Below are 24574 nucleotides of genomic sequence, written 5' to 3' on the forward strand. Positions count from 1 at the left end.
ATGACCATTGCAGCATCCCCACGGTCACTTGATCAAAATTCAGATCCACGGCAACTGGTTCATATTTATGATAGTTTCAATATCCTGTGGTCATGTGATCACCTTTTTTGGCCTTCTGACAAGCAAAGTCAATGGAGAAGTCAGATTCACTTAAGAACTTTGTTACTAATGTTAGATATTAGCAACTGTTATAATGGTTTCCACCAAGGTCCTCTGTTCCAGCGGGAACAGAGGTTTAATCTCATTGGTCGAAGGGTCCCTATAAAAGGGCTGCTGTCAGACTGAACCTTTGCTGGATTATACATACTTGTACTATTAAAATAAAGAGCTGTTGTTCCTTTCCATTACCTGATCTAACACTGGCGACGAAGGTGGGATTGGAAGGCAACTAGGCGAACCGAAAAGAACGTAGCAATCCAGCAACTAAATCCAGCCCGGAGCTCTGCGCAGCTTTGAGCAGCCATTTTTGAGTGGCAAACTCAAAACGCCCTCAGAACACAAAATGGCCATGCATGCCCCATCGACTCCGTACGACCCAGTAACCGAACACTGGGAATCGTATTCCTCGAAGCCAACGACCTCATGAGCCTTTCTGAAGGCTGCAAGAAGAACATGTTCCTGGGTTACTGTGGACGGGAAGTGTTTGAAACAGCCAAAGACCTATCAGAGCCAACGCAGCACCAATCGGCCACTTGGTCAGTGCTCCAACAGATGCTGAGGACACACTACGCTCCCAAGCCGTCTAAGCACGTCCGCCGGCACGAATTTAATATTTGCAATCAGAAGGAAGGCGAATCGATCAATGAGTACGTTGCGGTGCTAAGAAAGGCCGCAGTGTACTGCGAGTTCAGAGACCTAGACGAACTCATACTAGACCGCATCATATGCGGTGTGCGGGACATTAATTTACAGAGGAGATTACTTGCCAAATCTAATCTCACTCTACAAATTGCCTTGGACAAAGCCAGGGCATCCGAATCTGCTGTTAAATCTACAGGAAACCCTGCAGTGCCAAAGCACTCCACAAGACGTGCAAAAGAGCGCATGCGTACATCGTGAGGCTGCAAAGGCTGAGGGCTCAGAAAGCGAAGATGACAGTTGCCGCATGCGTAGTAGCTACACCAAGCCGGCGCGCAATTTCAAACTGCATCTCCTGCCTTGCGCAAGTTGCGGAGGGGACCATGCCAGATCATCTTGCCATTTCCGTGATACCATATGCCGCATTGTGAGAGAAAGGGACATATCGCCAAGGTTTGCAGAAGCGAGCACTCCACAACGACCTGGCAGCCCAGAAGCCGACCTAACCGCCAGCAGAGGCCCAACCAAGGGGCATGGCAGCCACCACCATGGCACTCAGAGGGTGACTCCAGAGTCACCTACCACACCTCAATCGGCCAAGTCCGCACAAGGCGGCCAAAAAAGCTGAAGGTCACAGTCCTCATCGAGGGCTCTCCATGTGAAATGGAGATCGACACAGGGTCATCACTGACCATCACTGACCATAGTCTACACTCAGGCAGGCTATCCCGAGCCTGAAGAAGCAGCATCTACGTGCCCCTGACATCCACCTTCGCGATTACCAGGGGAACCAAGTCCCCATCGTGGACCAGGGCACCTTCCAGGTGCAATTCAGAAACTTCTGCGGCCAGCTCCCAGTGACAGTGGTCAGCAGTGACCTGTAGAGCCTCCTGGGGCTTGACTGGTTCGAAGCCCTGGGCCTAGAAATGAACGGTATCAACGCCTTGAAAGATGAGAGCACCAAAGAATTCTTTAAGGAGTTTGAGGACATCTTTGGCACCACTCTAGGTAAGTATGTGGGGACCCCAATCTCTTTTAATTTGGACCCCAACATAGCCCCCATCAGGCTAAAACCCAGGAGAGTACCTTTCGCTCTCCGCCCTAAACTTGATCTGGAAATTGACAAGCTCATAGGCTAGGGAATCCTAGAGCCGGTTGATCACGCACACTGGGAGACCCCTATAGTAACACCTGTCAAATCTGACGGGTCAGTCCGCATCTGTGCGGACTACAAGTGCACAATTAATAAAGTGTTACAACAAAGCGCTTACCCTGTACCTATTGTACAGCATTTATTACATTCCTTAGGCCCCGGCAAAGGATTCGCTAAATTGGACATGGCGCAGGCATACCCAAAATTGCCTGTAGATGGCGCTACAGCAGAGGCCCAAACCATTGTGACGCACAGGGGTGCATTCAAATGTAACCGCCTGCAATTTGGAGTTAGTATCGCCCCCGGACTGTTCCAAAGTGTCATGGAATGGCTTTTGCAGGGGATTCCAGGAGTCGTCCCCTATTTTGACGACATCTTGGTATCAGCTGCAAATGAGGCGCAACTTTTCAAATGTTTACGAACAGTTTTGATCAGAATTAGAGACAAAGGCCTCCGTCTCAAAAAAGAAAAATGCCAAATTAACGTGCCAAGGGTTGAATTCTTAGGGTACCTCATCGACAGCTCTGGGATTCACCCGACCACTAAAAAAATTAAAGCAATCCAGGACACCCTTACACCTCGCAATCAGACCGAGCTGCATGCGTTCCTCAGGCTCCTTAATTTCTATAGCGTCTTTCTTAAACAGAAAGCCACCGTTGCTGAGCCCTTACATCATCTCCTGGCAAAGAATGCGAAGTGGTCCTGGGGCAGAGCCGAAGCTGCCGCATTTGCCACGGTAAAGATACTTCTGTCAGCAGACACGTTCCTGGTCCAGTACAGCCAGACTCTGCCACTTGTGTTAACTTGCGATGCTTCACCATTTGGCGTCGGAGCCGTCCTCAGCCACCGCATGCCCAATGGAACCGAGGCACCCATAGCCTATTACTCAAGGACCTTGTCTGCTGCTGAGCGGAACTACGGCCAGCTGGACCGTGAGGCTTTGGCTACAGTGGCCGGTGTAAAAAGGTTCCATGAGTACCTCTACGGTCGTGATTTTGAACTTATCATGGACCTCAAACCACTATTGGGCTTGCTGGCTGGGGACCGGCCTACTCCTGTGTCATTGTCACCGCGAATGACCAGATGGACTATTTTCCTCGCAGCCTACACCTATCGCCTCATCCATCGACCTGGCTCAACCTTGGGGCATGCTGATGCCTTGAGTCGCTGCCCACTGCCAGAACTACTTGCGGACCCTACACCCGAGACACCAGTCCTTCTTATTGACTGCTTAGAGACTGGTCCTGTCTTGTCTAGTGACTTTGCCCGCCACTTTGCAAGAGACTCCACGATCAAACAAGTTTTGAACTGGGTGTGGAGGGGGTGGCCCAAGGGGCCTGTTGGGTCTGATTTCAAAATGTATTATTGTAAAAGAGATGAATTGTCTGTTATTAATGGCTGTTTGCAGTGGGGGGACCGGGTCGTTGTTCCACCCAAACTGTGCATTGCAGTATTAGAGGCTTTACACATAGGGCATCCTGGAATGGTCAGGATGAAGTCTTTGGCTAGGAGTTACGTGTGGTGACCTAACATGGACAGGGAGATCAAAGAATGGGTGGCCACCTGCACACCGTGCCAGGAGTCCAGACCAGCTCCCCCAGAGGCACCCGCTAAGGAGTGGGAGTGATCTCAAGCACCATGGTCTAGGGTGCACATAGATTTTGCTGCCCCAGTTCATGGCCAGACATTCTTAGTAGTTGTGGACACCTACTCGAAGTGGCTAGAGATAGTCCTCATGACCTCCACTATGGCAGAAGCAGTCATCAAGGTACTACAGAGACTTTTCTCCACACACGGCCTGCCCGATGTCCTGGTCTCTGACAACGGACTCCAATTCATGGCCATGCAATTCGAGACCTTCTTAGCAGCACAGGGAATCAGACATGCCCTGGTCGCGCCATTCCATCCGGCTTCCAATGGTCAGGCAGAGAGAATGGTGAGATCTGCAAAAAAGGCCCTAACATGGGTTGATCATTATCTTCTAATTCAACACATCACGCCAAGTGCTACCTCTGAGCTTCTTATGGGTTGCTGGTTAAGGTCCCACTTAGACCGGCTACACCCAAACTATTCTGCCGCATCACCCCCAGACTCAACAAGCAAAATTCAGAATTTTAGCGTAGGGAATTCAGTTACACCCACAACTACGCCGGGGGAACTCTGTGGATTCCTGCCACAGTGATAGGCATCACCGGGCCTCACTCTTATCTCGTAGAGCTCGAGGACGGTCGGAATTGGAGAAGGCACGTTGACCAACTCCGTGGCCGCCTCTCCAACTCCACTCTTAGGCAGCCAGAGGTAACTCCTGTACGAGTTAGCCAAAGCCCTACCCAAAAGGAGCATGAAGTCACTCCTTCCACAGCCAACTCAAACCTGAAGACACTGGGATACTTATCTACTTGTGTTGCAGGCCCGCAGCGAGCTCCAAGTGAACCGGCTCTAGAAGCTCCAGCTAGAGCCTGTGAAAGATTCCAGGAGCAGAGCCAACAAGTCTGTCTGACCTGTCCGAAGAACACCCTCCGACTGAACTGCGCAGGTCTGGCAGAGCTACCAAAAACCCCGCCTACCTGCGTGACTACGTCACCAGTCGGTTGATTCCATCTGAGAGGGGAGGGGTGTTAGATATTAGCAACTGTTATAATGGTTTCCACCAAGGTCCTCTGTTCCGGCGGGAACAAAAGTTTAATCTCATTGGTCAAAGGGTCTGACAGCTACCTATAAAAGGGCTGCTGTCAGACTGAACCTTCGCTGGATTGTACATACTTGTTCTGTTACAATAAAGAGCTGTTGTTGCCTAAGCCTGAGTGTGCCTTTCCATTACCCAATCTAACAACTAACAACTGTGGTGATTTACTTAATAACTGTGACAAGAAAGATAGTAAAATAGGGCAAAACTCACTTAACAAATATCTCACTTGACAACAGAAATTTTGGGCTCAATTGTGGTAGTATGTGGAGGACTACCTTTATTGGTTCAGGTAAATAATTCTTCATGCCATATTAAAATAATTAGCATGAATAATCAATGGTAAGATTCAAGTTTTTGTGCCAGGAAAGGAACAGTTCCACACATTTGTGAGGCACATGGAAATGACTTAAAAGCTTTCTACGAGAAAAGGCCAGAAAAGAATGTTTATTGTTCTTCCGTGCTGTTTCAGTTCTGTCAATAAAACCTATGTCTTGAATCGGATCCATGATTGTGATGGGTAGGAGGATATAATCTCTGTACAAAATCATAGGAAATCAAAGCTGTGTTTCTTGCACCACAGATATACCAAAAGCTGTCAGATCAGCCAGACTGATGAAAAAAGGTGATGTGAGGTGAATCCTGTATAAAATCTAAGGATCAGATCTAATATCAAAACCTATGGATCCATGAGAGCTCACTGCTAATACAGAAGGGGCATATGATTTAATGTTGGTTTATAAGGACTTCTTTAAAAAATCATGCAAAAGCAAGGTGATCTGAGTTTTAGAAGCACTTTTGTGGCATTCATTTGTTGGTGTAAAAACGCTCAGATCAACGTTAGGGTTGATGCATGTATGCAGAGTGGAAATTATTTGACAGTGGATCACACTTGGGTCCTATAAAATGATGAGGCTTCCAAGAATCCGATATTAATCTTTTGCCTGCTTTTTACACCACATTGTCTCCAATAAGCTTGGCTTGTAGGATTGTACTGGCGCAAGAGGCAACTGGAGTTGTTTTTCTTTGAAGAAATTTCGCTTCTCATCCCAGCTTTTTCAACTCTGGATGAGAAACGAAACGTCTTCAAACACACACACAAGCACGTACACGAAAGCCCAGTTTCCTCTTTGAAAAAGCACCTTTGTGACACACACACACAACCTTTGGGACAACCATGACCCGCATGACTGAGAATCTCTATAAACATCTAGGCAATTACAATCCTTTCAAGGAATCCTCCCGGAAGATCACGAACGATCAATATTCCGACTCTTAACTCCCCTCCGCCTCCACACACACACACACTCTCTCTCTCTCTGTCTCTCTCTCTCTGTCTCTGTCTCTGTCTCTGTCTCTCTCTCTCTCTCTTATATTTTGAAAACGTTTTGCAGGTTTGAAAAAAAAAAAGGGGGGGGAAGCAATAACCAGATGGTGACGAACCATTCTCGGTAAGTCACCCTCGAAAACCTCGCGGCAGTTCGACTGTTCTCGACGTCCTGGCAAGGAAAATCGGGAAGCGAAGCTTCAAGACGTCAGCTGAGCGCGACGGGACCCACCCTGGCCCGTTAATGTCCTGACGTCATGCACTCTACTGGGCAGGCGGAGCGGGTGGGTAGACTCGGCGCCCGAAGTGGGGGGAGCGGGGGGGAGGGCGGAGCCATTGCTGGCGGTCGGAGGCTGTCGCTGCGAATTCGGAGCAGGATGTTGGAGCGCCAGCGGTGAGGCTACCGTGGAGAGTTTGGCTTGTTATGGGCCTTGAACTCGGGAGGAGAAGGGGCGAGGGGGGGGTGTCTCTTCCTTTGAGACCAGAGTTCGACAACAACAAAAGGAAAAACGGGACTGGGGGGGGGGGCGGAGGCGGTCGTGGCGTGACCCATAACGAAGTGGTTGCGTAAAATGTTGACATGTTATTATGGACATTTTAATGAAGGTTGTATCAGCGTTTAGCATGTGTGTCCCTCCCCCCCCCCTTCTCCCATTTCCTTCGATATGCAAAACCTGGCCCTTTTAGCGACTGCATTGAACTGCTGAAATGTAGGAGATACAACGTATTTTAAAGGTGTCCGCCTTTTCTCACGCCCATCGGATGTATTGCAACCCTATCTAATGGCTCCATAGCAATCAAATGGATCTTGCTAGGGACTCTTCTACTAATTTCAGGGGATCGTGACATTCGGTCTAAATATAAATAGAAATATTTGATACAAATATAAAATATTTGACCATAAATCTATCTTTGTGGTTGCTTACAGCTGACATCAACTTGATGATAGATAATCACAACTGTACCTTGAGTGATTGGGGATGCACTCACAGTTTGGAGGAACCGTTTTAATAGGCAGTCCAGCATCCCCTGTCTTTTTGAGTCTTTTTCTGTAAAAGTTTCATGATGGAAATGAATGATGGAACTTTGTACTTGATAACTACAGCAAAATTATCACATACGCATAAAGGAGATTTTTTAAATATTTTGATGAGTAGACAGGATAGATTATAGAAAGAGGACAATTATGTTATAACTATAAAATAACTTCTATAAGTTAGTAAATAAGTATACTTACAGCGATTATATTTTTGTAATCCTGGAAATTGGAAATCAAAAGACCCCCCCCCCTTAATAAAGGGTTTTTTTTGGCGATGCATGAAATACTTGTAATAAGAGGGGTTCACTTTGCAAGAAAATTGGGTGTTTCTCTCTCTCTCAAATTCAGGGACATGGTTTCTTTCCAGCTGCAGGCTCTCAACTCAAGGTGCCTTGAGTTTTAGGGACAACAGACCAGGTTCCCCACATGGAGGTTTGGGATTTGTTGTTTTTTGCTACTATTAATGCTCAAGAGGACCAGCCTTGCCTGTGCATTGCTTTGCTGTTAGCTCTTCTGAGCCAGCTAGTCAGGTATAGTGGAGTTTCTTGAGTTTTGTGAATAGAGAAGCACTTTTTCTGGGTAGTTCAGGACTATCTAGGACTAGTGCTGATGATGTTACCTAGTTTTGGTAATGAAACGTCTGCAAGGAAACAACCCAGCTCAGAGAGCATCAAGGGCTGCTTGGGTCAGCAGCCTCTGCAGGAATCAATTCATTTACAGTTGTTAATCCAATGTTTGTAATGCCCCAAGGGACTTTGATGGATACCCTAACATTTCTTGATGACTCTGCAGGTGGCAGCACCCGACCCACCTTGTCTAAACCCAAAAGCTCCTCTAGGGCTAGACTGGGTTGGGTTAAGATTGGGGCCTGTAGGTTTGTTTAACCAAAAAGCTGGAAAACCTGTCTCAGAAATAAGCAGTGGGAAACTTATGTTTTAGTGAAGTTACATCAGCAGCTGAGCAGAACTTGAAGGCAACTATATTACCCATACAGCAAACATCAGTGTTGGTTTAGAGGAGGGGTGTCAAACTTGATTTCATTGAGGGCCGCATCAGAGTTGTGTTTGAGCTTGGAAGAGGGGACAAGGCTGGGTGTAGCCAGCTTGACCACACCTGTGTTGGGGGCACCTGCAAAAGGGGAAACATTTCTCCGTTAGTTTTTGTTTTGCTTTTAATTTGTTCTGCTAGCCCTCTGCCAGCAGAAATGGAGCTCGCGAGGATGTGTGGATGCTTCTAAAACATAGGTAGAGGTAGTCCTCAACTTACAGCAGTTCATTTAGTGACTGTTTGAAGTTGCAACGGCACTGAAAACAGTGACTTACGACCATTTTCACACTTTTGACCATGGCAGCATCCCCGTAGTGACGTGGTTTACATTCAGATGTTTGACAACTGACTCAAATTTATGAGGAGTTGCAGTGTTCAGGAGTCATTTTGCGACCTTCTGACAAGCAACGTCAATGGAGAATCCAAATTCACTTAACAACCATGTTACTAATTTAAGAACTGCAGTGAGTCACTTAGCAAATGTGGCAAGAAAAGTCATAAAATGCGACAAATTGACTTAACACATTTTCACTTAACAACATAAATGTTGGGCTCAATTGTGGTCGCATGTTGAGGACTAACTACACTTGAAGAGAATTTAAAAATTAGTGTCTCCTTTTCCAGTAAGAGAGTTTGGATTCAAGTAACCAATTTTGGGTATAATAATAACTGGAATACAGGTAGTCCTCAGCTTACATCGACGATTAGTCCAAAATTCTGTTAGTAAGCGAAACCTTTGTTAAGTGAATTTTGCCCCATATTACTATCTTTCTTGCCACAGTTGTTAAAAGAGTAACAAAGTTAAGTGAATCTATTTTCCTCATTGACTTTTCTTGTAAGAAGGTCACAAAAAGTATTCACGTGACTCCAGGACATGGCAGCCGTTATAAATATGACTCAGTTGCCAACCATCCAAATTTTGATCATGTGACCATGAGAATGCTATAAATGGTCGTAAGTGTGAAAACGGTCGTAAGTCACTTTTTCCAGTGGTGTTATAACTGGATTATCACTAAATGAACTGTTGCAAGTTGAGGACTTCCTATATCTCAATTTTGGGGGACAACTCTGCAAAATGATAGCCTATTAAAACAGGTTGCTGTAATTCTGAAAAATGCTTCTAAACAATACAGTTACAATTTAAATTGCATTTCAAACTGTAAAATTTAGGAATTTTTTAATGTTTATGTTCAAATGTTCATTTTAGAAATTAATGCTTTCAATTTTCAAGCCTTGATTTATTTACTCTTGGGAAGGTCCACTCAACCCTATGAGCAGCAGAGTTATTTTATAACAGGCATTACATTTCCCTGACTTTAATATTATCACTTTTTAAATCTTTCATAATTGTGATAATGTATCTTGTATATTGTTTTTAAATTAATGTCTATTAATATACATTACAGTTTTACAATTTTTCTTTGTTCGTTTTTTTAAAGATTTAGGATAATTACTTTGTAATGTACTAGGAAAACTCCAGCTATTGGATAAATTAAAATATATTTAGTAGAATGTAGAATCACAAATTAGAGCATAAAATAAATTACAGTCTTTAAATTATAGCTCTTTCTGCACCATAAGTATAATTTGAGAGTTTTGTGCATGTCTAATATGTTCTTCTCCTTAATGGTCAACTAAATTTTGCTGTGTACTGTTATTTTCTGCATGGCTTCGCCTGAATGAATGTTATTCTCTCTCCATTTAAAAAGTACTTTAGTTCAGTCTACAGAGTTTTAAACATAAACTTGCAATTGTCAGTCATCATATTTTGTATTTTAGGAGTTACTGCATTTTCAATAAAAATGTCCATTCACAGGACGTTAATTTCCATATTGAGGATATGCTTGATTTAGGTGTCAATAGAATTGGATTTAATCTGACTTCATATCTGGTTAGCTCTATATAAAGCTAACCAGCTTTATAAAACTACTCCAGCTAAACTGTATAGCTGCAATTTATGCATTGTGAATTGAATGCAACGAGGACTATTTATTCTAATGCAGTGTTTTAAAATATATTTATTAGAAATTCTCTAAATGTGGAAAGCGGTATTTCATCCTGGAACCTGAGATAAAAGCAGTCTATCATGGGACAGCAACTCTCAAGCCAAACACAGACAGTTATAAATAAGCTGCCAGAAAAAGTTGTCAAGCATGTCTCTCTTGTTCGAGAAAGTGGTTTCTTGACATATGAAGAATTTTTGGGAAGAGTGGCTGAACTTAATGATACGTGAGATTTTTTCTCTCTTTATACATGGAATAGTTTAAGTATTAAACAGGAACATTCTTAAGGCATTTGAGAATGAATTATTAGCAAAATATACTGTATATGGCTGCTTAATTTCTAATAAAAATGGGACAGTTGCATTACATGGTGTGACATAATATTTAGTTTCTCGGGATGTGTTCAATCATATCCTAAACCGCAACAAATTCTTTGCGATCAGGACTTTATCAGATGTATATTGTAATGTTTTTTTTTTCAAATTGAAACGAGTAAGTAAATAAGTAAGTAAGTAAACTTTTATTTATAAACCGCGCCCTTTCCTAAACAGGACTCGGGGCGGTGTACAGACATATTAAAAACCATATAGATACAAAATATAAATGTGCATAAATATATAAACATATAAACGGAGGAGGTAGAATGTGCTGTACCAAATTTAAATTAAAATACAAATATGATTAAAATTTCCCTTAAAAATTACACAGTAAGATGTTTGCCAGGAGGTTAAAGATGGGACTATACATCAGTCAAGCCAGCTAATTGGAACAGGTGGGTCTTAAGCTTCTGTCGGAAGGAGCGGAGGTCGTTAGTAGTTCTAATATCGGGGGGGAGGTCATTCCAGAGGGTTGGGCCCATCACAGAGAAGGCTCTACTCCTAGGCGCCGCCCACTGGCACTGCTTGGCGGATGGCACCTGGAGGAGTCCCTCCCTGTGAGAGCGGATTGGTCGTGAGGATGTGTGAGGTAAGATGCGATCCCGCAGGTAACTAGGTCCCATGCCATGGAGCGCTTTGAAGATAGTGACCAACACCTTGAAACGCACCCGAAAAACCACAGGCAGCCAGTGCAGCTCGCGCAGGAGTGGTGTTATATGGGAGTATCTTGTCCCTCCCATGATAGCCCGCGCGGCCGCATTCTGAACTAGCTGTAGTCTTCGGGTGCATCTCAAGGGGAGCCCCATGTAGAGAGCATTGCAGTAGTCCAGGCGAGACGTCACCAGCGCATGAGTGACTGTGCGTAAGGCGTCCCGATCCAATAGGGGGCGCAATTGGCGCACCAGGCGAACCTGGTGGAACGCCCCCCTCGCCACGGCTGCCACATGGTCATCCATCGACAGCCGGGCATCAAGGAGGACGCCCAAATTGCGCGCCCGTTCCACAGGGGGCAGTTGTTCGCCCCCTATGGCCAGCAATGGCATCCACTGGTTGAACCGGGGCGCCGGTAGCCACAGCCACTCAGTCTTGGAGGGGTTGAGTCTGAGTCTGTTGTCCCCCATCCAGACCCAGACGGCTTCCAAACACCGGGACATCATTTCGAGTAGATATGAGAGAGGCTTATTTCCCTTATTAAAGGCACCATAATAAATTACAGAAGAGCAATAAAAATAAATCTAGTACTCGTTCATTGAAACTTAACAATGGCAGTTAAACAAATCAATGCAAACCTCCTAAACCATGGCTTAATATTGAACTACTTGGAAAATACTTTACTCTCTTTGCAATTATCACTTTATTAAAATGTGTCCTAAAGTTGAATCTCTATTGGACATGACTGCATTTTCCAATTATGCTTTAGGAGGAAAATAAACCTCCTAAAAATACTGTAGTTGCAAACATAATAATGTTGCTTTGGTATAATTGGTATACCTAGTAATTCAGCAATTATCTATGATGATTAGTAATGTCTCTCCAGAGTATCTTGACATTTTCTTTATCTGGTTATGAAGGAATTAAGCCTGAGATCTTTTGTGTCTAAACCATATACCAATCACTTATGTACATTTATTATGTACAGAAGTTGAATGAAAGAAAACACATGCTTTATATAAACACAGATTTGTATAAAATACAAGTTTTCCAGCATTTTGGTTGGAATCATAACAAATAATTATTTTAAAGTTATCCTCCTGCAGAACCACAAATGAAGATGAACCAGGGGAAGAATAATTACATTCCCAAGAAGCCAATTCAAAGAAGGATGAATGTTTGTTTTATAAGCACTGGGCTGGAAATGACTTCTTTGTTTTGTTCTCCTGCCAATCCTCTGGAAACAGTCTTCCAGGATCAAAGGCTTTTAGATGAATGGTGTTGGCTGTTAGCAAGATTCTTCCAAACTAGATAAAGATGATATTAAGTCTTTTCATGAAAGCAGCTTGGGAAGTGGGAAAACCAATTTCCACCAAACCCATTCCACACCTTATTTGGATCCAATGCTATGTTTGAAAATATATTTGCTTGCAATTTGTACATCAAATATATTCGCTGCAATATTTAAAGTGTGTATCCTCTTGTGCTACATGTATAGAGTGTTAAATAAATGTTAAATATTTCCAGAACTGCACAATTAGCTTCTGGCCAGAACAAACACCTGTTATTTGAAGTGCAGCCAGGGTCTGATGCTACAGCTTTATGGAAGGTGGCTGTTCGGATAGTTTGCACTAAAGTAAGTTTATCAGAATCTTAAATCTTCTAATTCATAGCAACATATGATGCATACTAAGGATAATTTTTGTGGATATTCCTGGTTAATTAGAAAAAAATGCCACATTTCAATAACTTATTAAAAGTATGTAGTTTGCTGTGTTTATAATGTTTTGCTTGTCATAATTGTACTAATGTGCCATTATTAATGTGCCATTTGCCATTCTGAACATTCTAAAGGCATTTATAGCATCTCATAATGTCAAATTTCTGAGGTTAGGAACTCTTGATTTACATTTCTCTAAAAATAAAATTAGAATAAATGGTGAGATATTCAAGAAAAATGATAATGCTGCTCTCTGTGTTATAGATAAACAAGACAAGTGGGATGGTGGAATCTTCAAGAATCATGAACTTGTATCAGTTCATTCAACTTTATAAAGATATTACAAGTCAGGCATCACAGGTTCTTTTACAGAATGCTCCCTCAGAAGGAACAGCAGAAGATCTGTCATCTGTTGACTCTTGTCAGGCTAGCCTTTGGATGGGAAGGTATTTGAAATACTCTAAAAATGTTTGAATCTGTCCAGTTTCTTGCTCCAGCGAGGAGTTTTGTAAACTTGATTCAATTTAGGTGAAGGTTGTCATTTATTATAAAAATGTGCAATGAATGAATGCTCAGTTATTTAGTCTACGTTTTTTCTTACTAAAAATATGTGTCAACTTTTCTGAAAAAGAGGTATCCTCTTGCAGAGAGGCATCCTCTTCATCCTTTAAGTGATGAAGATTTATTTTGAAAAAGAAGTAATCTACCATTCATATTAATTTTCCTCATTCTGGAAAATTTGAGATTATTCAGAGAGCTGAAAGAACATTAAATTACTTCTGTGCTAGGAAACTATTGGAAATAGGCACTTAGATAATGGGAATAGCTATTTGCCATTATATACAACAATCTGTGGTGTGTGTGTGTGTGTGTGTGTGTGTGTACACAAAGATGTCTGTTCATGCACTAGAGTATACAATCCTTAGTAATTGTGTACATGTTGAAGAATCAAATAACAAACTTTTCTTATCTGTCTACTATTATTATTTTTAAACACTTTTTAACATTTTTAATGTGTGTCATAAGTTTCGTTTATGGAACACCAATTTTTATATATAATAATGGTCTCCTTCCTCCTTTCTTAGCACAAAACCCAGATAGTTTCTTGCAAGTTGAATGTGAAATTGCTTTAGTGATGAACTTAGGGTTAGAAGATTAAAATTATTCATAATAAAATATTTAACAAGATACGTGATTTAATATGTGTTTTATGCTACATATACAATTAAAGTTCTGGAAATCTCTGATTGTGAATAAATAATATATTTGCATTGTAGGGTGAAACAGCTTACTGATGAGGAAGAATGTTGCATTTGTATGGATGGACGTGCTGATCTGATCTTGCCATGTGCCCACAGCTTTTGTCAGAAATGCATTGATAAATGGTAAGTCATGTAGTTCAATCTCACAAACAAATTATACCACGTTTAATGAAGAAAGGAAATGAAGTCTTCTTTTCAAGGCCACCTCAGATTTCCAAGTTCAGCTGAAACTAATCCTTGGGATTTCACACGCAAGCAAATAGGTGTATTTTATATACTTGCATAATTGAGTAGTTATATGTACCTGCTTATATACATGCTGCTCAGAAACCTTACTTCAAGAGACATGTCAGCACAAAGTAAATAAATTAATATTAGTTAATATTCTTTTAATTTAAACCCCTGTAAGAAGACAGTCTTGCTTTTGTATGTATGTGTGTGCGCGCACACACACACACACTTTTCCCCTCAGAAACACAGAAGCTCATTTACATTCACACACATACCACTCTTTTCCAGCAAAACCAGCAAAAATAAAACTGAAGGGAGGCTTGATGATGGGATAGAGTAATGGAGAGTGAAGCCAGAGGTGGGAGAGGGGCAAAGTTGGATGGAGACATCAGACAAAGGAAAAAGGCATCTGAATATGGAAGGAGAAAAGAAGTACAGTGGTGCCTCTGTACTCATTGCTAATTGGTCCAGGAGGCACAGTGAGTACCAAAAACATTGAGTACCAAACAGATTTTTCCCATAATGAATAATGTAATGGATCACAAGGTGGCCAACACCAACAAGCTCTAGCTTTTGCATTGAGTAGTAAACAAACAATGAGTACTAGGACAAAATTTTCATATCAAAATGCATTGAGTACCAAATTTGATGAGTTTTAAAGCAGTTGAATACCAAGGTACTACCATAATTATTTTCCTCATATATTTTTCTCATACAATTGTCCACAATGAAATAGGGGGTAGTGGAAGCTGGAATCAAGAATAGAGGAGGCCATCCTTGAGCATTTTTCAGAGTTCTAGCTCTCAGTGAGCTGGAAGTAGGTCCCTTTTCCAGTACCACCTCTACTTCAAAGATAACACTGTAGGAGAAAGAACTTGTCTTTTTTAAAAATAAAACCAGCGCCAATATTTTAGGTAACGATGCCTTATTTGAGAAATTATATACTTCTTTTAAATAAGAAATGGTGCTTCTTGGCTAGCTGTGCTAATTTGAACAAATCTTTTATGCTTGTGTGGCACAAAGCTAACTCAGTTTGACGCTATTCAAAGCTAAATTTTAACAAATAGCCACTGTGTGGTATGTTATGTAATCTGGCTTTGCTTTATATTTCAAAAGTAAAATTGTGCCTTTTTAAAATAACAAAGCATTCTGGTAGTATATCTTGATTCCGAAGAGCTGCCAATTCCACTTAAAAGTGAATAAAATCTGAGGCATCTCAATTTTGTTGGAGCAAAATGTAACTTCAGTTATTAAGCAAGAACTACCAATACATTGTTTTCTGCTATATTTAAGATAGTTACGTGTAAAACTAAAGAAGTTTGAGCAGTGGGGTAGACATTCTTAGCAGAATAATTCAGCCTAGTTATATTTCAGTTTCTCTGCTCCATTTATTTCTTAAGCTATATGTGTTGTGCAAGGAAATTAATTAAAAATGTTTCTGTATGTTTGTACATTGTGCAAAGCATTTCATGACAAACTGATGTTGAACAGCTTATAAAATAAACTATAAAATACATAAACCAAGAATCAACAATCCATCCACTTGTCACATTAAGTCAAAATTACTAAACTAAACAACTGTTTTGCACAGAGATGGAATAACTTGCACACATCAGTGCTTCCCAGATTGGAAAATTGTTTGGAAGGTAGTTGAGGATCTAAATGGGTACTCTAAATATTTTGCCTCTTAATACAGTTCCCAATCTCATAAAAAAGCCAAAACAGATCTGAAAATTTCAGCTATAATACTCATTGAGTGTGCTGTATCCTTAGCCAAGTGATAGTGAATGCAGTCAGTATTTTTGATAGAGCAACCAATTACTTTAAATTATAAACATTTGGGATAATATAAATTTTTCCAATTAAAAAAACAACAGGTTATTTTTCTTTGGAGGTTTGAGATCTCATTGCCTGGTGGCTTTCAAAAACAGGTCTGCGCAATCTATGTTGGAGATATTTTCACTGTTATTTTTAGCTTGGTCTCATAGATAAAACTCATCTTTTAGCCTTTTGTCCAAGATTCTATTACATCTTACCATTAGAGCAAAAGTAGTCGTGCTTTGTCAGTACAAAATCTGAAAAGCAGTGACGGTTTTGTCTGACTTCCTTTGCAGGAGTGGTCGTCACAGGAATTGCCCCGTATGCCGCCTACAAGTGACCGCTGCAAATGATTCTTGGGTTGTATCTGATGCACCTACGGAGGAAGATATTGCCTCTTACATACTCAACTTGGTGGACGAGGCAGGCCAACCCCATATACCCTGATGTTAGTCTTAACATTCATAGTCTTAACATCTCACAAGATATCATTCTCATTATTTTTCATTTCTTTATTCATTACACTGGTTTCTAGAAGCTAAATCATAATTTTTTAAAAAGGACTAGTTCTGGGAAAGCATATTTTGTAATTATTACTTTCCTGAATTACTCTTGATAACATTTACGGTCAATACACTATGAATTTTCTGATATTTTATGAGGTACCTGCAGTAGGAAATATTTGAGTTCTAGTTAAGTTGTTAAGTGTTTGTTAAAAGTAGACTTCATTGTCTCAGTTGAAGAATGTGGGTGATTTGCAAGTCCTGTTGTCCAACACTGTCTAAAAACAATGTTCTAATGCTTAGATGGGAATTAAAATGGCTAGAGTCCTTGAACTTAGTAGTTTCTGTTCTGTACTACGTTTGATTAAATAAGTAACATTCCTTTTATGGAATCTTTTATGAAAGCAGATTTTTTAAAATAAATGATTGATTTTTTTTCCATTTCTACTCAAAGTTAATTTTCTAAATCAGTATTTATTACTTCAAGTTTGTCTATGCAGTATCATGGATGGATTCAACAAAGTTTCTTCCAGTAACTTCTCTATTAGTAGAAGGCTTCTAATGCAGCAGACAGTAAAAATGTGCTGTTGCTATGAAATGAGACCGTAAAGCACAGTGATTCTTATTTTCTTTTCCTGTAGGTGCAATATGAAGCAAAAAAAAGGAATCTTTCTTTTTTGGGGGGTGATCACTTCACGTTAACATAGAGTATTGGTGTGAGGTATGACAAATGTATCCTGAGTTGTTACTTTACCAGGTGACATTAATAGATGCCAGAAATCTACCATTTTCCAATCCACAAAATTGGTGCCGAGTGAGTTTTACAAAATTATTTCAAATGGCAGCTTAAAATGGTCCTAACCCCCACCAATTAAGTCCCTAGGCCAATGTTGGCAAACCTTTTGGGGAGTACATGCACGGGGGGGCTGGCGCCAGAAACCGGAAGAGCAGTTCCCCAGCGCACATGTGTGTGCCAGGAAGCTGAGCTTCTGGTCACCTGGTCATCCCGTTTCTGGCACTCACAAAGACCAGGTGGCTGGCATGCATGGGAACCAGGAGGCATGCTGGAAACCAGGAGAGCAACGGGCAAAGGCTGGCGTGCCTGGAGAGATGGCTCTGTGTGCCATTTTCAGCACACGTGCCCTAAGTTCACCATTATGGCCCTAGGCAGAATCGGTCAACACAAATCCCCAAATTGATGTGGTACTGATTTTGGATTTTATATTTTTCACAACTGCTATTATTATAATTATTATTCATAGAATAGATTTGGTAGCACACAAGGAAAGATGAGTTAATAGTTAAATATGAAGGGTTTATGGCCTTATTTGGAATTGCCTGGCAAATATGTATAATAAAATTGTTTTCTACTGTTGCTGAAATGTTGCACATAAATACAGGTTAAACTAATTAAATTGTAAACTTAGACTAGTAGCTAAAAGATTTCTATAAATCACATCCAAATATTGAACCTTACCACTTCAGAATATGGCAAGCATGTTTTTTGAGAGGTTATCAAATTCTGCTTAAATTAGTAAAATTGAGTAATTAGTGTTTTTCCTTTTTTTAATACAATGTGCTAAAATGAAGGTCCAAGAGCAACTCTTATTAATTAACAAAGTTTGATATAGAGAAATTCAGATATTGCAAGTATTATTCTGCGAATTGATTTTAAGTGGCCTTTAAAATTCAGAACATAAACAAAATGTTTTCTTGTTTTGGTTTTGATGTGTTTTTCACTTGTTATAAAACTGATCATGGATTTGATTTTCCCCTAGATATATTTGGACTTGCAGTGCTGCGATTAAAGTGCCCAATACTTTATAGTATTTCTACATGGTAGAAATAATAACTCATTCTTTTTTTATTCTTCATATAAGGTTTGATTGATAGCACAAATATTTGAAGTGTAAGCAGTAGGTCATTAAATCCTGATATTGCTTTTATTTTCTTTTTCCTGTCATGAGTATAAGAATTGTACTCCAAATGTTGAGAGATGGAAGCTTTAAAATATGGGTATGCAGTCCACAGAGGGGGCATGAAATTATAGGTTCAGTAACTTCAGTTGTAAATACGTGTAAAGTGAAAATGTGAATTATATAGTGTTTCTATCTTTTTAAATATACACATTAGTACAAGCGTTACAATGTGTAATATATATATATATATATATATATATATATATATACACAGTAAATATATATACAGTAAATATATATAAACACACACACACACGCACACACGGTGTTTTAGATATTATGGATCATTTGCTGTCTTCCTTTTCTCTGTTTCCATTGTGTTGTGAAGCTATGCTTCTTCCTAAAGGATTTTTAGTCTAGATTGAAGACTATAGGAGAAGCTGTAACACTCAAAGACATGGAAGAAGAGATTACTACAAGTTGTTTACCCATGCCTTTTGACACATACCCTACCATAATAAGCATATGGCAAACTAGAAGCCTATCACAAGTAATAAATGTGTTACATTGTGTAAAACTGCAGCTCAGTTGAGTTATTCTTCTAGCATTGAACCTGATAAGGATTGACAGACTTAAAAAAGATTTTTAAAAGACATGTTCAAGAGATGAATTACTGTTAAGATGCATTCCTTAGTTCTTTTGGGTGGATGTGAACTTTTCTTAGTAGTTTTATATAAGACTGTTAATAACTATAAGCAATTTAATGTATTATGAGTTTTGAGCAATAAACTTTTGAATTATTTATCTTTTGTGTAATGTTCAATGAGATACCTTCTCTTAGGCATTTGAATTCAGAGTATACACACAAAATAATTTCAAGAAAGTATTTATGATTATATATATTCCTAGCCAGAGATGTGCAAATCATTTTGACCTTGTATTCAGTTTGTTTTGCGCTTGTGAAACAAAATGTGCTTTGAGAGACTAGTTTCTATATTGAGTGCTGTTCTGGGGTTCTGTTGGGCCTGTTTTTTGGGCTTATGACAAAATTTCCTTCCTCCCACAACATTTTACCACCTAGCTTTTCTAGCAGCAGGGACTGGTTTTCCTCTTGCTATTGGTTACTGGGTGATTGGAAATGGAAAATTGAGAGGAAAGCAACAGCTAACTACATGGCTTACCAGAAAAATGCTACTCACACTGTGTTTCTTGTATTGTATTATATTGTGTTGCATTGCATTGCATTGTTTTTTTTTTTATCTTTGTCCTACATAGAATTTGTGAGTTAGTGAGCTTTATACTCTGGAAGTTTTTAAGAAGATGTTGGATAACCATTTGTCTGAAGTGGTGTAGGGTTTCCAGCCTAAGCAGGGAGTTGGACTAGAAGATCTCCAAGGTCCCTTACAACACTATATATTTGTTTTTCTATACTAACACAGTAATATGTATGACAGTAATAATCAGCCAAAATTGACTTCATTTAGGGTTATAGAAAAGGACAAACATCAATGAATATATTTATAAATGTTTAACATTTCCATTTATTAAGCTTCTTCATGCTATACATATCTCTGAATATTTTAGACAACAAAATACATACTGTACATGTGTAACTCAAACCATTTATCTTGTTTAAGATGGACTTAATTCCCATAATCCCTCTTAAACTAGCAAGAATTTCTTTGAATGCCAATCAGGTCATGTTAGCATTCTAGCATCCAAAAGTTCCATGTAGAAACAATACAATTATTTTAATTATATAAAATAATTAGTGCAAGTAAACAAAATTGACAGCTAAACTTTCACCCAGAAAGTCTAAGCCATCAAAAAAGTGTAATAGGTAATTCCCTTCAAGAAAATATCTGGCCTTCAGTGACAATTCAAGGAAGGTGGTACCATAATTAAGGAATAAAGCTTACCAAAATATTTCAAGAACTTGCAATAATAGTGCAATTTTAAACCCTTGTAAATTCAGTAGAATTTACTTTAAGGCTCATTAATCTCATACATCTCAATAAGAATGGTAGAAACCATATCTTGTTTTGATGTTGTTAAAATCATTTGGTGCTCACTAGAATTTGCAAATAAGCTATTTCCAAATATGTAGGAGTTCCTACTAAGCATAACATCTCAACTTATTAAAGCAGTTATGTCTTTTCCACTTGTGTTATTCATGATTGCTCTTAGCTCTCTACATAAATATGCATACACAGAACTGTTTTATTTGAATCAGCTGTGCAGATAAACAAATGAAGACCTCTTGAACAGCTTCCAAAGTAACTGTCTATGCCCAGAGCTGGACATACTGAAAACACAGGATTTCTGTATAGTTAGGACTAGCCATTCCTGTTTTACAAGCATTACAATTGCATAATACTTGTAAATAGTGAGTGTGCTTTAAACTGCTTTTTATTAGAGCAGTGTTTTTTTTTTAATTTTGTAAAGTTTTAAAACAAAAACAATATGGAATCCAAGGTTTCCTTTTTTGAAAAGCCTGCTGTCTTTGCTCCACCAACTCCAGCTAATTTGTGAGAAGGAAAAAAAGTAACCAGCCATTGCAATTAATACATTTATAAACGATTTTCAATTTTATGTGAATAATGGTATAAAAGGAAAACTCAGAAGTACTGAAGAAAATTAAAACTTTCAGATGTGTTCTTTCTTTAATTATATAATGGAGATTTTCTAGTACCAAAATAGATCACTTTCCAAGTGAAATGAAATTTAGATTTTCTGTCAAGCATTGATAAACAAGGCTATAAGGTCAAGTTCTGAACCTGAATTGTTATTAGCCAACAAAGATAAAGATGTAATTTGTCATGGTCATCTTTGGTCAAAGCTGAAAGTATCTATTCATCTGCTACAGTATCCCAGAATGGAATGCTAAGTTCCAAATACAGGAGCTGCCTTTATAATTATTTTGTGAAACGATTCCTGTGCCCCTGCTTCTGTGAACAAATTGCATTTATTGGATTGGGAGAGCTAAATTTGGACAGATGTGAAGTAAACCTGGATAGGATAGTCATTCTTCTGGATAGAAAAAAATGAAAATAACTTTGCACTTATGAAATTGAAATATCTTCCCAACCAATTTGCATTAAAACATGTACAACTTTTTTCACAGTACAGTAATACTTAAATTAGAAAAAGGGTAAGTGCAGGGAGATAAATTTGTTACTCCTCCCTTTTTGCCTAAGAAGTTCAGAATTTGTGACAAATTTTACTTTCTATCTTCCCTTTTTAGAATTATTAATTTACTGTATTTCAAAAGGCTAACAGGTAACTACCACCAATAACAGTAATTAAATATAACTGCTTTCCATAACTCAGAATCTGCCTCGTAATAGTTCATTTTCAAGTCTGAATATTCAAAATAAACTCCATATAAAAATTTTAACACTACCTACAGCAGTTGATAAATCATTAAATTCCACTTTTACATCATAGTAATGAAGTAGCAATGAAATCTACTCCTTACATTACATGGCATATTAAGCTATCAAACATCTCATTTTTAGTGCATTTAATGCAAACTACAAAATGCAAGTTAAATCTATACATATGTCAGCTTTCTGTTCTATCAGCTTCATTTACACCTCACATTATACCAAATTATGATTGGTTTGGTTTTGGTTTTGGTTAACAAGATTAATTAATCTTGCTGATGTAAGTATAAACCAGTGATGGCGAACCTATGGCACACGTGCCACAGGTGTGCCATAGTACACGAGGCGCTGGCCAGCTGAGTTCACTCTTTTTTAAAGCTATTTTTCGCCCTCCCCAGGCTCCAGGGGCTTTATAGGAGCCTGGGGAGGGTGAAAAGAGCCCCCCGTGCCCCCCGGAGGCTTCATGAGCTTCCCCGAAGCCTCGAGCGCAAAAAACCGGCTCTACAGGCAAACCAGAAGTTTGGGAATGCACTTCTGGTTTGCTCGGAGGGTCGTTTTGAGCACTCCGAAGGCTTCAGGGAAGCCTCTTGAAGGTCCCTGAAGCCTTCGAAGAGCTTAAAACGACCCTCCAAGCAAACTGGAAGTGACTTCCGGTTTGCTCGGAGGGTCATTTTGAGCGCTCCGAAGGCTTCAGGGACTGGACTGTCAAGGGGCTTCCCTGAAGCCTTCGGAGCGCTTAAAACGACCCTCCAAGCAAACAGAAAATGACTTCCGGTTTGCTCGCAGGGTCGTTGTGACTGCTTTGGAGGCTTCAGGGAAGCTTCCTGAAGGTCCCTGAAGCCTCCGGAGGGCTTTCCGGGGGGCGGGGGAGGCTGTTTTCGCCCTTCCCATGCTCCTACAAAGCCTCTAGAGCCTGGGGAAGGCGAAGAAAGCATGCAAAAATGGGGGGGTCGCACCTGTAGTGCGCGCATGCACACTGGGGGGTCGCGCATTGCATTATGGGTGCGGCACGCCTGCACACGACCCCCCTGCGCTCCCCCCACTTATGGCACACGAGCCAAAAAAGGTTCGCCATCGCTGGTATAAACCATGCTTTAAAACTTAGTGCTGTATGTCAAAGTCACTGGCTTATTCAACAAACAATTTTTAGAACAAACATCAGTTTAATTTTTTTTTAAAGTAAATTTAGCCAATCTTGATAATCCAATGTGCATGAATACATATTAGCAAGTAAATATGCTTCCTAATACATAGATAAGAAAGTTATTAATCTTCTATATCGAAAAAACCAAGGTGTGGAACAAGTCTCAATGGTGAATAAAGTGGATATGAATCTGTTGAAAAAGCTCCACTGTTATCATATAGCAAATCCTGGTGGATATATCAACATCTGATTTGCATTTGTCAGGTATCTGGCTTATACCTGGATGCCTCAGGAAGTTACCATATCGAATTACACTTCAATTAAAGGGCCCATCTGGAAAAGCCAAGTATTTGTATGTCCACTAAACATCTATGAGTGATGTGCTGATCTTTGGTTATATTAGATTTTAGTTTCTAAATCCAGGATAGTCTTTGTTAACTAACGGACACTACAGTACTGTGTACGATCAGACACCTGAAATCTAAACAGAAGTAAATGTTTAAAGTGCCATCAATCCAATATGAGAAAAATTGTGAGAAAACTGGTCCGTGTATGCTACTAAAAGCTGCTGTCCGCTGCCCCTTTTTTCAAAGCAGAATGTTATGGATCTTGAGACGCAAACCTATAATGACTAGAGTTAGAATGTACTTTTAAATGCATAAACAACATAGCTAGAAGCCTGCATCTTACATCTACAGCAGTCCTATTTAAGGTAAGCACTTGCAGAAAATGGCTTTGCAGCAATTCTGGTGTCACCTAAGAATTCAGATGATCAGATGACTTTCTGTCCTGCAAAAGCTCACATTCTCTCTTTTCTTCAGACTTGTTGGTTGTGGCTATTTTGACAGTGCTGTAATCTCTTCTGTCTTCATCGCATCAGACAGAAAACTCAGTTCATTGCACAAAGTCTCATATCTGTAAGCCATTCGAATTTGTGCAACATTTGTCTTTCTAATGTCATTTCCTTCTGGCCCTTCAGCACAGTAATTGAGACCTATGCATTTCTGTTTTTCCTAGAGAAACAGAGAAAAGAAGATACTATTTGAAAAGTTGCTTTGATTATTTTTTTTAAAGGCAAGTGAAATCCAGCAGCTTGAACAATTTTAAAAGGTGTCCTCAATCTATGCTTACTGAACTGAAGGATGTGGAAGATGATCTCTACAAAATGGCATTTTTGAAAAGAAGGGTGTGGATTATTGAGAGAGAGAGAGAGAGAGAATGTCTATGACCACATAATCTCTAACTGCTACCAAATTGATTAACATACAAAGATGGCTTGCAACTTCATGTAGCGGCTTCTAACAGGCATGATTTTATTCTGCAACAATACACTATAAATAATTAACTAGAGATCAGTAACTCTACCTTCCCCAAACTATGCCTTCAAATATATTGGACCAAAACTCCCAAAATTTCCAGATAGCCTTTGATGAAGCCAGATGGGAATTCTGAGTGGGCTAACAGATCTGAAATGCAGTAAATTGGACAAGTCTGATATAAATCAAGGACA

General features: G+C 39.8%; 2 protein-coding genes across 8 annotated transcripts in view; one reads left to right on the forward strand and one right to left on the reverse strand.

The window, feature by feature from the left end:
* Window positions 1-6240: 6240 nt before the first annotated feature.
* On the forward strand, window positions 6241-19336 carry RNF141 (ring finger protein 141). The gene is made up of 6 exons (XM_081942544.1): window positions 6241-6358; window positions 10076-10279; window positions 12609-12717; window positions 13066-13247; window positions 14079-14186; window positions 16409-19336. The coding sequence occupies exons 2-6, from the start codon at window positions 10137-10139 to the stop codon at window positions 16557-16559; spliced, it is 693 nt and encodes a 230-aa protein (XP_081798670.1). The 5' UTR covers window positions 6241-6358; window positions 10076-10136; the 3' UTR covers window positions 16560-19336.
* A 3359-nt stretch (window positions 19337-22695) lies between these two features.
* The window catches only part of AMPD3 (adenosine monophosphate deaminase 3), a 54622-nt gene continuing 52743 nt past the window's right edge, over window positions 22696-24574 (reverse strand). For all 7 annotated transcript variants that reach the window (XM_081942488.1, XM_081942491.1, XM_081942489.1 and 4 more), the window contains one exon: window positions 22696-24077. In XM_081942488.1, the coding sequence (XP_081798614.1) occupies window positions 23901-24077 (177 nt within the window). In that variant the 3' untranslated portion in view covers window positions 22696-23900. The remainder of the gene's footprint in view (window positions 24078-24574) is intronic.

Source organism: Natrix helvetica (assembly GCF_964273705.1).
Source record: "Natrix helvetica genome assembly, chromosome: 1".
NCBI lineage: Eukaryota > Metazoa > Chordata > Lepidosauria > Squamata > Natricidae > Natrix > Natrix helvetica.